Source organism: Nicotiana sylvestris, chromosome 6 (genome assembly GCF_000393655.2).
Source record: "Nicotiana sylvestris chromosome 6, ASM39365v2, whole genome shotgun sequence".
In the NCBI taxonomy this organism is placed as follows: Eukaryota; Viridiplantae; Streptophyta; class Magnoliopsida; order Solanales; family Solanaceae; genus Nicotiana; species Nicotiana sylvestris.
In genome coordinates this window covers 153,023,101-153,035,720 of record NC_091062.1, presented here as the reverse complement: position 1 = coordinate 153,035,720, position 12,620 = coordinate 153,023,101, and the positions used below count along the sequence as shown (strand labels likewise).

General features: G+C 38.9%; 1 protein-coding gene and 1 pseudogene across 1 annotated transcript; both read right to left on the bottom strand.

Moving 5' to 3' along the window:
- Positions 1-304: 304 nt before the first annotated feature.
- Positions 305-1,618, bottom strand: LOC104239437 (uncharacterized). Its single transcript, XM_070149381.1, has 3 exons — positions 1,051-1,618; positions 683-706; positions 305-558 (listed from the first exon to the last, which is right to left on the bottom strand). Exons 1-3 carry the CDS (start codon positions 1,616-1,618, stop codon positions 305-307), a joined length of 846 nt encoding a protein of 281 aa, XP_070005482.1.
- Positions 1,619-3,962: 2,344 nt separating this feature from the next.
- Positions 3,963-12,620, bottom strand: part of LOC104241674 (acetolactate synthase 2, chloroplastic-like) — a 28,895-nt pseudogene continuing 20,237 nt past the window's right edge.

The following is a 12,620-nucleotide window of genomic DNA, read 5'->3' as shown; positions in this document are numbered from 1 at the left end:
GAGAAGATATTTATATTTTTTTCTACTACGCCATTTTGATGTGGTATATAAGGACAAGTCTTCTCTTTGGAGTGGTAAAATGAGATGGTTTCATGGTCAGTGAATTCTAAACCATTGTTAGATCTAATTATCTTTATAGATGTTTTGAACACCAGGTATTGCTTTTGCAACTTAACAGGTGAGTCCAAGTGGACCTGTTAAAATCATCCACTAAAGTAATGAAGTACTTGTGGTTATCATGCGTAGTAACATGGTAAGGAACCCATATATCAATTGCAGTAACCCAAATAACTGGGAAGTAGTGCTAGTTCTTTGAGGGAATGGGAGCCTGGCTTGTCTTGCCGTAAGACAGATGAATGGTTGTCTTGGTGGAAAATTTGCAAGTATGGAATCCTCTCATCTTAACAAAGGAAACATGACCAAGCTTGTTATGCCACAAGAAGTTTATATCATGCTTATCATACATATTCAAGGACTCATTCTTATTATTTGAATTGGAAGTATTTACAAGTTGTGGACTATGACATGAATGAGTATAACCATTAGACTCATCACTATCTACACTAGAAGTAGGAACACAATTGCAACAAGAGATTAAAATAGTAGGAGGAGAAACAATATTTTTACCCTTTAGATACCTGGAACAAAAATAATACAATCCCTCTTTGCTATTACAAATCACCTGAGATCTCTTCACTAAAGGGGCCTGCAACAGACAGGATGTATCAGTGAACAATACAATACATCTAAGATGTACTGCAAGGGAATGTATAAAAATCAAATTGTACTTGAATGATGGAACATAAAGGACCCTGGGTAAGATAATGTCTGAAGTGAGTATCACATCTCCAATTCAAGCATTTTTACCCTATATCCATTTAATAAGCTTATTAGTAGAGGGTATGGTAATGTTGTGATATTACTAAGTGCACTTTTGTCAAAAGGTCATATGGTTAGATGCTCCTGAGTCTATAATCCAAAATTCATCTTTTGATTCAAAGCATTTGCATGATGGTTTGTCGAAGTCAATAGAAGTGCAGACTATAAGACCTGCAAAGCTGAAACTACCATTGGTGACATTGTCATTATTGGAAGATCCTCCTATATTGCCCACTTGGAAATGCTGCAGTAAGTTCATTATTTGCCCATATTGCTCTTTTGTCATATTAACATTCTGATTTTCATCATGCATGCGCTGCTCATTTCCATTATCATGAACCATATCAGTCGGAGTTCTATGTACATTTGCCACAGAGCCTTTTCTTCTATTGAACCTGTGACTCTGGTTGTGATTTGGATTGTTTCCTTGATTATAAGGCTGATTGTTGAGGCTATTGGAACTTTGATTATTGTATGAATTACTTTGGAGGTGCGCATGTAACTTGTAACATTTCTCCCTTGTATGACCTGGACTTTTGCAATAATCATATAATGGATGACCCATGTTATTGTTATTGGCTGTGTAATGTGTCTTGAAGTTCCTAGCTCCAAGTGGATTCTGATTTTGTAAATTTGGGGCATTCACATGCAGTGAAGTAGATTCTAAGTTCAGCTGGCTATTAGGTCTGAATTCCCTTTGCTTTTCTTCTTGTATCAACAGAGAGAAGGCATGTGCCATGGAAGGTAGGGGAATTCATCATCAGAATACTCCCTCGTACTATTGTGTAGACTTTACTGAGACCCATTAAAAATTGGATGAGTCGTCGATCTTGCTCTGCCTTGCGCATAGGTTTTTTTGCTCCACATGTGTAGTTGCAACTACATTGAGATTTACCACTCAGAGTATTCAGCTCCTCCCATAATCTCTTCATTCGTGTGTAGTAAGTAATGATATCTGAAGATCCCTGAATAAGATCATTCATCTCTTTCTGAATCTGATACAAATCTGCCACGTTTGTTTGGTCATAACGATCCTCTAATTCCCTCCACAGCTCAACTGAGTCATTAACATACTCAACACTATCAGAAATTTCCTTAGCAAGGGAATTCAGGATCTAAGAAGTCACCATATCATCACACTTCTCCCATTGGCGAAATTGAGGTGAATTAGGACTGGGTTTCCTACATTCTCTATTAATAAAACCTAATTTGTTTTTGACTGATAGGACTCGTAACATGCTTCTTCTCCAAGATCGATATCCAATTATGTCAAACGGAACTGGTACTAATGTCACTACGGGACTGTCCAAAAGATGAATATAAAGGGGACTACATGTGTCGATTTGTAGTTGGTCATTTTTGCTTGTACTGCGCTGTTTCCTCAATCTGATTGATAGCCATGTGAGAAGCTTCGATTTAGTGAAAATGAAGAGTATATCAGCCGATTCAGTGAACAAATGAGTCAATTAAGCTGGGAATTTCTCAATTTATAGAAAAAACGCAGATCAAAACACCAAAAGCCACCTTAGCCAACAAAAAAGATGAATTTGAATAATGGAGAGTCCGAGCTAATACCTTACACTAACTCTGACACCATATTAAGATTGTAACAAGCTCATGATGATTGAGCTCACTCTGGAGCTTCGATGGTGTTTCTAGAATGTTCTCTGTGTGTGTGTGTGAGAGAGAGAGCACTTAAGAAAGTACCGACAAAGTCTATGTATTGAGATAATGAAAACTCTCTAATCGTTCCTATTAGTATCCAAGTATATATACATGTATTGACAGTTGTACTCTATGTATAAAGCTAACTACTCAAATAGAACTACTTCAACTATAGCTAACTAACTACCAGACTACACATTAGTAATACATACAATACAATGAATAACAATAAGTATACTCAATAGATCCCAATATCTTCGGAACTTATTCAGCATCGGTGATATATTTGTATTCGACGCTAACTATTAGCTGACTCATGTCTTACATGTCTTCGGTTCCACGTTTCATCTCATCGTTCATCCACCTATTTTAATCAATTTTACCCCCTACAAAACCAACTTGTTGGATTTATTTCCTTGTAAGTGAAAACTGAGCCATTGCAGATGAGTGAGAAAGTTTAACAAAACTAGCGAGTTGTAATTTTTGTTTTTTATTTCTCAAAAATTAAATATTATAAGAAAAATAGTAGTTAGTAATACTTTACTAAAACGTTAAAGATGTCACAAATCCCCGTTTCATTTTGATGTTTGAATGATCAACCCGTCTTTTTTTTCTTTTTGGAAATTTCCAGGAAAACCTGCAGTCGCTATCTGTGAGGTGCGCATTAGGTAACTCGCTCACCGTACAATAGCTCGCAAACCATACATAAGATGTAAATTACTTTAGGCAAGCCCCGTGCGACGAGCTCTGATTGAGGAGGCTGCTAGTGAGGGGAATCGATCACAGGTCTCCTGTATGAGAAACCACTCACCCAACCAACTCAGCCAACGCTTGCGAGCTTGATCAGTCCGTCTTCTCCTGTAAGGTCACCTGTTGAAACCAGCAGAGGTATAGGAATAAAAAGAACATTACGACCTGTCATAATAACTAAATTTAGGCTAACAAATAAACCTTCAATTTGTTTTATCAAGAAACTAAGACAATATTTTATTGAAAGCACTAAACTAGTCTACCAAAACCCATCTTCAAAGTAACAAAAGAGAACTAGGACCTCCAAAAATTGAAGGGGAAACACATGCGGACTGAAGAAAATTAAACATAGCAAAACTAATATTCCCATTCAAATTGAAAGAGATTATACAAAAATTTATATGCAAACATAATAAGTAAAGTAGTTCATAGTACAATAGCAGCAATAAGAAAAGCCACAGCATCAAACTAACATCAACCAAACTGATAAACCATCTTTGTTTTTCCTCATAAAAGTTCATTTAAAGTAATAAAAAGCACAGAACTAGCTATATATTCATCATTCTAAATTCAAGACTACGAGATACCATTAATTGATCTGTGCATCTCTCTTATTACTTTTATGTATCCCATTTTCTTCGAAAACAATTTGATCCTTAATGCTATGATCAAATCTGAATCCCATCGCCCTCCGTGATCACGTCCTTGAAAGCACCACCACTAGGAATCATAGGTAAAACATGTTCCTGGTGAGGTGTAATCACATCCAACAAGTAAGGTCCAGGAGTGTCTAACATTTTCTGAATGGCAGCTCGAACATCAGTCTTTTTTGTCACCCGAGCACCAGGTATATCACAAGCTTCCGCGAATTTCAACATGTCAGGAAAAATCTCAGCTTCATTTGAAGGAATTCCAAGATAAGTGTGTGCTCTATTAGCCTTATAGAATCTATCCTCCCACTGAACCACCATTCCTAAGTGTTGATTATTCAGAATCATCATCTTAACAGGAAGATTCTCCACTCTAACTGTTGCTAATTCTTGCACATTCATCATAAAACTTCCATCGCCGTCAATGTCCACCACAATTGCATCTGGTCTTGCAACAGCTGCTCCAATTGCAGCAGGCAATCCAAATCCCATTGCACCTAATCCACCAGATGTCAACCATTGTCGCGGATTTTTGTACTTGTAATATTGAGCAGATCACATTTGGTGTTGGCCTACACCAGTACTTATTATGGCGTTTCCATTAGTTAATTCGTCAAGGACCTGAATTGCATAGTGTGGAGGAATGGCTTCACCAAAAGTTTTATACTTTAAAGGGTACTTCAATTTTTGCTCTGTCAACTCTTTCGTCCAAGGAGAGAAATTCAGCTTCAGGTTACCTATTTCGCGCTCCAATATTGAATTCAAACCCTGTAATGCTAACTTAATATCTGTACAAATGGATACATGAGGTAGCTTGTTCTTTCCAATCTCGGCAGCATCAATATCAATGTGAACAATCTTTGCTCGGCTTGCAAAAGTTTCTAATTTGCCCGTGACACGGTCATCAAACCTCACTCCAAATGCTAGCAGCAGATCACTGTGAGCACGTGATTTTTGTTTTTGCGCGACAGTCGCTCCAAAAGAATAAAAATTGGTCCTGCTGTACAATTTTTGGATTTTTTGTGCGGCACTTTGTTGATTTATTTGTGACTTTGGCCCATTTTTATTTATTTACTTTATTAAAACAAAATTAAAAAAAATGTGTGTGTGTCATGCATAATCTGAACCGTAACATGGTTTAAATAGAAAGGCATAAACAGGCATCTTTGTCCGTGATTTTGTTTTGTTTGATTTTACTTGTTTTGAAATATTTTAGTGTGTGTGCGAATAATTGTATTGAGTGTGTATTTAATTTTTGATTTTTTGTTTAGTTTTGTTTTTAAAATAAATAAGGAAAAGAAATAAAAAATAAAAAAATAAAAAAAGAAAAAAAGAAAGGGTCCCTTTATTCTTCCGGATTTGGGCCAATTTTAACAAAATTGGCCCAAACGAACAGCCCAAGACCCAGGCCTGCCCGGTCCAGACCACCTGATACCCAGGGTGTCCAAACGACGTCGTTTGAGTCGTGCCTGATCTGGGCCGTTGATCTCAAATTGATCAACGGCCAAGATCAATTCCCCATAACCCACCAATAAACCCGACCCGTCTCACCCGGACCGACCCCAACCCTCAACCCTCAAAACGACACCGTTTCATTTAAGACCATCAGATCCAAACCGTAGATCTAGATTGATCTAACGGTTGAGATCAACCCACCCACTAACTATATAAGCCTAGATCCTTACCCTGCCCCCTAGCCAACACCCCCGCCTTCGTCTTCACCAAACCCATCCCCTTCAAACCCTAGCCGCCCCTGCACACCTTCACCAGAAACCCGGCGGCCTGAACGCCGGTGACCTCCACCTGAACACCATAGAACCCCCATGCCATCCTGAACCTAAATCTACCAACCACACACTTCGAATCACCCCCAGGTCCTCGAATCTTCATTTGAAGATTCGAGTCAAAACTCGATCTACACCAACCAACCCCAGCTTCATACCAGACACTCCCCGGACCCTCCTCGTGACCAAACCATACTTGGTTTGGTCCGAATCTAACCAGGGAAGCACGAATATTAGATCTGAGTTTTGAAACCACAAGGTCCCTCGTCACTGGTTCAAAACGGTTCAAACCAAAGAGATTAAGGTCTAATGGACCTTAATCGAAGTGTTTCTCATCTGAGAAACACTTCGATTAAAGTCCGTTCAGCCTTAAGAAAGGTCTGTCCAAATCCGGGTTCAAACTTTTAACTTTTCAAGTTTAAGGTGAGTCTGCTTTCTTTTCCTTTATTTGTTTTTAGCCCGTGTAATTTGTTTTAAAAGGCTGTTCATATTTGTTTTAATTTTATCAACTTTTGTTTGTCCACTTTGTTTGAACCTCTGTGTTTGTCTGAATCCCTCTCCTCCTATTCTGATAAGGCATGTGTATTGGTTGTATTCCAAATTTGTACTGACTAACTAATTCCTCGAAGTACAATTCTGTTTTAATTCAGTATAAGTCGAGTCATGTGTCCCATACTTCTGAATGTCTGATTTTTGGCTACGATTGTGTATGTTAATGCTAATATAGTCGAGTCGACATGAGTCGTCAATTAGTTTCAACTGTCTGAGCATAGTAAATCGATTTGCTTCTGTTGAACATTTGTTGAACCAATTAAAAACCAATTTTGCTTACTTATAGATTGTTTGAATTGATCAGTTAATGTAAAAAGGATTGTTTATGTTTAAATTGGAAGGCATGTGCACTCGTGCACAGCATGTGCATTGGTGCACCTCATGTGCCTTGTGCACAGCCTGTTTTTCTGCATTAAGAAGGCTTTTAAGTTTTAAACAATTTGACAGCATATGCTGTCAGATAGATTCTACTGCCCATACCTTGCTTTAGTTTTAAAAGTATTAAACCTTTTAAAAGTTAAGTCTGCCAGGGAATGTTGATGGGGGTTAATACTTAAATAACTAATTGGAATCTGAAAATGAAAAAGGGCACATGTGAGGGGTACTGTGATATTCTAAACAGGCTGTTAAAAGGAGTGATGTGAAGGCTTATAAAGGGGGCACATTGAGAGATATAGAGGGAGGATATATATACAGAATTAGAGGCAGAGGGATTAAAAAAGAAACATACATACACTGTGAGAATAGAAAAGAAAAAGAGAGAGTTGACAGAAATAGAAAGAGAGCAAGAAAGAGATAAAACAGATTAGGAAATCAGAAATTTGGTTTCGTTTGTCTGAACTTCATCTATTGTCAATACATTAGGCAGTGTTGCTCCTCCTAAAATTCAATCGAGATTATTGTTAGTGTTTTGTGGCATTTGGTATATTCCGGAATTGGATTGTCTGGAGCATTGTTGCCATCACAATGTGTGCTATTTCGTTTGGCTGTTTTTTTCCTTCAACTCTAGTTCCACCTCGCATCAGAATCCTTTTCTTTTGTGCTGTTTTGATTGTTGTTGCTATTCTGCTCACTATTGTTGCTGCCCTGTCCTGCTGCTATTACTAGTCCTGCTTCTTTCTGCTGCTGATTTCCACATCTTCTTCTTCTTCTCCTTTGCATTTTCAGCATTTCCAGGTACACATTTCAAGTCCCATATTGATGTAATTAAAACAGTTGGAAAGCATGAAATGAAAAAAAGGTTGAAGAAGTTCAAGTATTTGTTGTAATATTCATAGTACATTAACAGGCCTGTGAAAATTGATTTAGTTTATGATTCAACAGTTCGAAAGTATGTATTGATATTTGACTGAGTTTACCCTGTTGTATTTTAACTCTGTAGTTGTTTGTCAGTAGGGGCATGTATATTTCGGCCTTATACAATACTGTTCTTGTTTCATTTGGTTTTTGTTTAGTTAAGACTAGTACACACAAGTTTAGTTAAGTTCGACTCGAGAAGTGTTCGGATTAAGTGTTGTATTTCGTTTAGCTCGTACATGATTCCTTGCCAAACTAAAGTATTTTACTTGCCAGTTATCCTTTAATCTAGGCCAAATAAGTTCAGTTAAGTTCAACTCAAAAAATGTTCGGATTAGGTATTGCATTTCATCAATCTCATATGTAGTCTTTTTGTTCGACTGAAACATCCTCGCAAGGCATGACGTTTTTACTTTATAAGTAGTTAATCAGAAACTGACAAAAATCCGGATTAGGTCAAAAGCCTATAATTGAATTAGCATGTACCTTTTCTTCTAGTTTTAGAGACAAATGCATTAGAAATGTAGCCATTTTAGGATATCCTTTTCTAAAATAGAGATGAGCCTCGCCAAATAAAGATGCAAAATTGCGGGGCCCTCAATAAATAACCATGGTAATTATTTAGAATTCAAGATAGGCCATTTAATAAATTTCATGGCCTTCTACAAAGATAATAACGCGTTTAGATTCTTTAGGCGCGACTTTAGTAAATTATATTCTTAAAAATCGGGTGCACATTGATGTGACCCAAGTCCAAGTCCCAACGGAGTCAAAATGTGTTAACAACTACGGGTGCATTGATTGTGACGTGGTTCGAGATGCATTTTCACGACGTTGTAATTCTATAAAATAAATGATAATAATAAAAGCGGTTTAAACTTAATAAAAGCACATAAGTCACAACATGTATTTAAATCAGATATTTAGCCATTATAATAATTTAAGCGACCGTGCTAGAACCACGGGATTCGAGGGTGCCTAACACCTTCCCTCGGGTCAACAGAATTCCTTACTTAGAATTTCTGGTTCGCAGACTTCATTTGGAAAAGTCGAAAATTTCCTCGATTTGGGATTCAAGATAAACCGGTGACTTGGGACACCAAAAGCCAAACCTTTCCCAAGTGGCGACTCTGAATTAAATAAATAATCTCATTTCGAATATTGTCACTTAAATTTGAAAAACTCCCCTCGCGCATTTCTAACCCTTCGGGGCGGGACGCGCAAAAAGGAGGTGTGATAGCTCTGGCGACTCTGCTGGGGAAAAAAACCCAGAACCACTGGTTCAGGGTTCAAGAATTCGAGCTTAGAATAATTGTTATATTTGGCTTTATTATCTGATCTTTATTACATGTTTTTGCATAACGTGCTAAATGTTGTCTTTTACCGCTTTGATATTATCTGAACTGTATATAAACTGTGCCGAAACCCTTCTCTTCTTACCTCCGGGGAGAAGCTCGCTGGTCGAGACTCCCTATTCTGTTAGTGTCAATACCTGAAATAAGAAAGAGGTCGGACAAGTTACAAAGCCGGACGATCTCGCGGGTCCCCGGTACGTAGCCCCCTCCTCGACTCGAGTGGTCCGCTCGGGTACACAGTCTAGAACAAATACCCAGGTTACGAACCTAGAATAACTTGACTTCATGCCGGATCCCTAGTAGGAACGCTTATTTGCATCATATTGCATTTTACTTAGGGGACTCAACACAGGGGTTGGGTCCGTCTAGGACAGGCAACCTGAAATGGAAAAGACCATCATGCTGCATTCTTATCTGTGTTGTGCATTTATTTGCTTCGGTTCCGCATGTCGACCGGTTCCTAAAAAAAGGGGGGAAAATAGCAGCGTAGGGGAGATAATTACTTATTTTGGAAAATAAAACCGATGTCCAAGTAGTGTCAAAACCTCGCCGGAATTTTTTCTAAAAAAAAAAAAACTGTCTTGTTTTATTGAGAGGTATTAAAAAAATATATATAAAAATTTTCTTTTATCAAAAAAAAACAAAGAAGAAAAAGTATTTATTTTAAAAAGTAAAAAAAAATTGAAAATTCATAATTCAAAAAATGTGTTGTTTCTTTCGTAGTACCCCTTTTATGAATTCAGACTAATAGTCCAAATTTTTCCTAAAAAATAACATAAAAAAAATAAAAAATAATAATAAATAGTTTCTTTAATCTTTATCTCTTTTAAAAAAAAATGTAAAAAAAAAATACGCATTCCTGATTTCTAGGTCTATTCGATGTTTTCCTATTTTACGATATCCCGAACTACGCCGGTTTGATTCTCACCGGATGTGAGATACGTAGGCAACCCTCGTCGGGTTCAACCCCCATTTTGCTAAAATAGCCAAAATCAAAAAAAATATGTTTCAAATTTTTAAAGAGTCATAAATAAGTCAGGTGATGCTGTTTTGTCATAAATAGCCGAATGTTCCCGAAAGGGACGCCGGAAGGCTAACTTTGCATAAACAGCCACCTTTGGGTCATTTTTAAGGTTTAGTCCAGTTGACCCACACAACCTTAAAATCTTCGTCCCCTAGGCGTTGAAAGGTCGTGTTAGCAATATTGAGTTTCCTAATTATTTTTTTTTAAATAAAAAAAAAAACGATAAAAAAAAATAGTCGTAAATGAATAGGGTGACGCTGTTTTGACATGAATAGCCGAATGTTCCCGAAAGGGACGCCGGAAGGCTGACTTTGCATAAATGGCCACTTTTGGGTTTTGTTTATCATTTTTAGACCCACACAGCCTTAAAATCTTCGTCCCCGAAGTGCTTAAAGGCCGTGTTCAAAGCTTGGTCCCCTCTGTAAAATATTTTGAGTCAGTCATTTTTGTTAAAATCACCTTAATAAATGTGCAGGATGAGCACGATGCAAAATGAACATTTTTCAATAATGACCAAAATCCCTGTCAAGTTACGGCTATGGTGGAATGATCTAGGTGTTGAAGGGCAAAATGAGGTTAAGAAATATCTGAAAGGTCTTGTGGGTCTGTTGGAAATCCAGCCTCGGGGAGATATCATAAGAGCTTTGGTTACCTATTGGGACCCGGCGCACAATGTTTTCCATTTCTCTGACTTTGAGCTCACCCCAACTTTGGAAGAAATGGCCGGATACATCGGGAATACTGAACTTCCTTTGAGGAAAAAATACTTGGTCGCCCCGAGAGTCGTCACGGTACATCGGTTCCTAGATTCATTGAAAATACCTAGAACAGTCCACAACCCGGATCTAGCAGCCGGATTCTGTACTCCATGCTTCATATATGATAGGTACGGTCATGAGGGGGATTCAATAATCCAATCAACAAACTGTGCAGCAAAGGAGTTCGTCAGAAGTGGGACGAGCACAGACGGGTAGCATTCATGATGATGTTCCTGGGCCTTCTGGTATTTCCAAGGAAAGATGGAAACATTGATTTGAAGATATCTGGGGTCGTCAGCACTTTACTCACGCAAAGTGACAGTACTCTCGCGCCTATGGTGGTATCCGACATCTTTCGAGCTCTCACAGCTTGTAAAGCTGGGGGAAATTTCTTCGAAGGTTGTAACTTGCTCCTACAGATATGGATGACCGAGCACCTCTGCCATCATTCCGAGATGTTGAGCCATGGTTCCCCGGAAAAGACCCGCATAGAAGAATCTTACACGAGAACCAGAGAGATCATTTGGCCCAAAGGAGTCCTGGCATGGACCTCGTTCTTGCAAGCTCTTACTGCCAGCCAAATACAATGGACGTTGGGATGGTTGCCTGTTGATGAGATCTTATATATGTCGGCGGCTAAAACTCATTTCTTGCTGATGGGGCTTAAGAGCATTCAACCTTACGCACCCGGACGAGTGTTGAGACAGTTCGGAAGGTGCCAGACAGTACCTCATGAAGAAGATCTCAGCGTTCAAACTGTTGAGATAAGTCCTAACGGACAGTTCCCAGAAGCGAAGATTCGCCAAATCTGGAATGAGGGTCAATATTTGAAATCAGATACTTGCGTGCGGGATCGAGCCAAGGGAGAAACGGCGCCAGGTTACCTTGCATGGTATAGAAGGGAACTCGAGCATGAAAGGCCAGCTAAGAGACCCCACATCCGGGATTTCACCGAGTCATCGCAAAGGCATTGGGATTGGTTAGCAAAGGAAAGAGGTTATTGTGCCGAAATCAGCAGATTAAAGCAACAGGTAGAAGGCATGAAATACGAGCACAGCGTGCAAATTGCTACCGATCTGGGAGAGCGGAACAGGTTAACTCAAGAAAATGAAATGCTCAGAGCCCAGATCAAACAGATAAGGTTGGATGCAGATAGACAACCAAGGCGTCGATCGGACGAGCAGCTGATAAAAGGGCTAAAAGGTGAAATCAGGGAATGGCGAGATGGCTTGGAGAGATCTGAAAACATCATAGCAGAGTTCAAGGCACAGTGGGATACAAGAGCAGATAAGCATCGCAGATACCTGAATCAATTGGAAGGCGACCACGAGAAGACTGTTGCTAAAATAAAGAGAGAGATGGCAGCACTTGAGATCAAAGCAGCTAGTCAGGCCAAGGATTTCCAAATCGAGAGCAGATACTGGTATGACTCAATAGCCCAGATGAAGTTGGAAGTACGGCGATTGAAGCATCAACACGTACAAGATGTTCAAGTCTTCAAGATATGCAGCGATCAGATAAAGCACCTGCTTGTAGAGAAGAAGCAAACCAGAGATAGGATCAAAGCCATTGCCCACGCCATCACCAGACGATGTCTACGATGTGAGAACATGTCCAGTGTTACCTTCCTCTCGGCAGTAATGGTTTATGTCAAGCAGACTATGCACGAGCTAGAGCAACTTGAGAGGGATCTCACGCCTAGGACCGCGGCGAGGCCGAACGATGCCCCGCGGAAACCAATTTTTAAAACCATAATGCATTCATAGGTCAAATCTGTATCTTAGCATCTTCTGCCTGTTTTTCCATCAGGGTGATTTTCAGTCTATTTTGAGTCTAGGTTTATTTTCAAAGTTTGCTCTTTCTTTTGCAAAATGTAGCTTGTAATAGAACGTTTCAACAATAAAGAG

Excerpts from the sequence above, each read along its gene's own strand:
- LOC104239437 (XM_070149381.1), bottom strand. The coding sequence starts at position 1,618 with ATGGCACATGCCTTCTCTCTGTTGATACAAGAAGAAAAGCAAAGGGAA. Across the intron at positions 707-1,050 it reads TGGTAGTTTCAGCTTTGCAG|GCCCCTTTAGTGAAGAGATC; the intron begins GTCTTATAGTCT and ends TGTCTGTTGCAG. Across the intron at positions 559-682 it reads CTTTAGTGAAGAGATCTCAG|ATAGTGATGAGTCTAATGGT; the intron begins GTGATTTGTAAT and ends CTTCTAGTGTAG.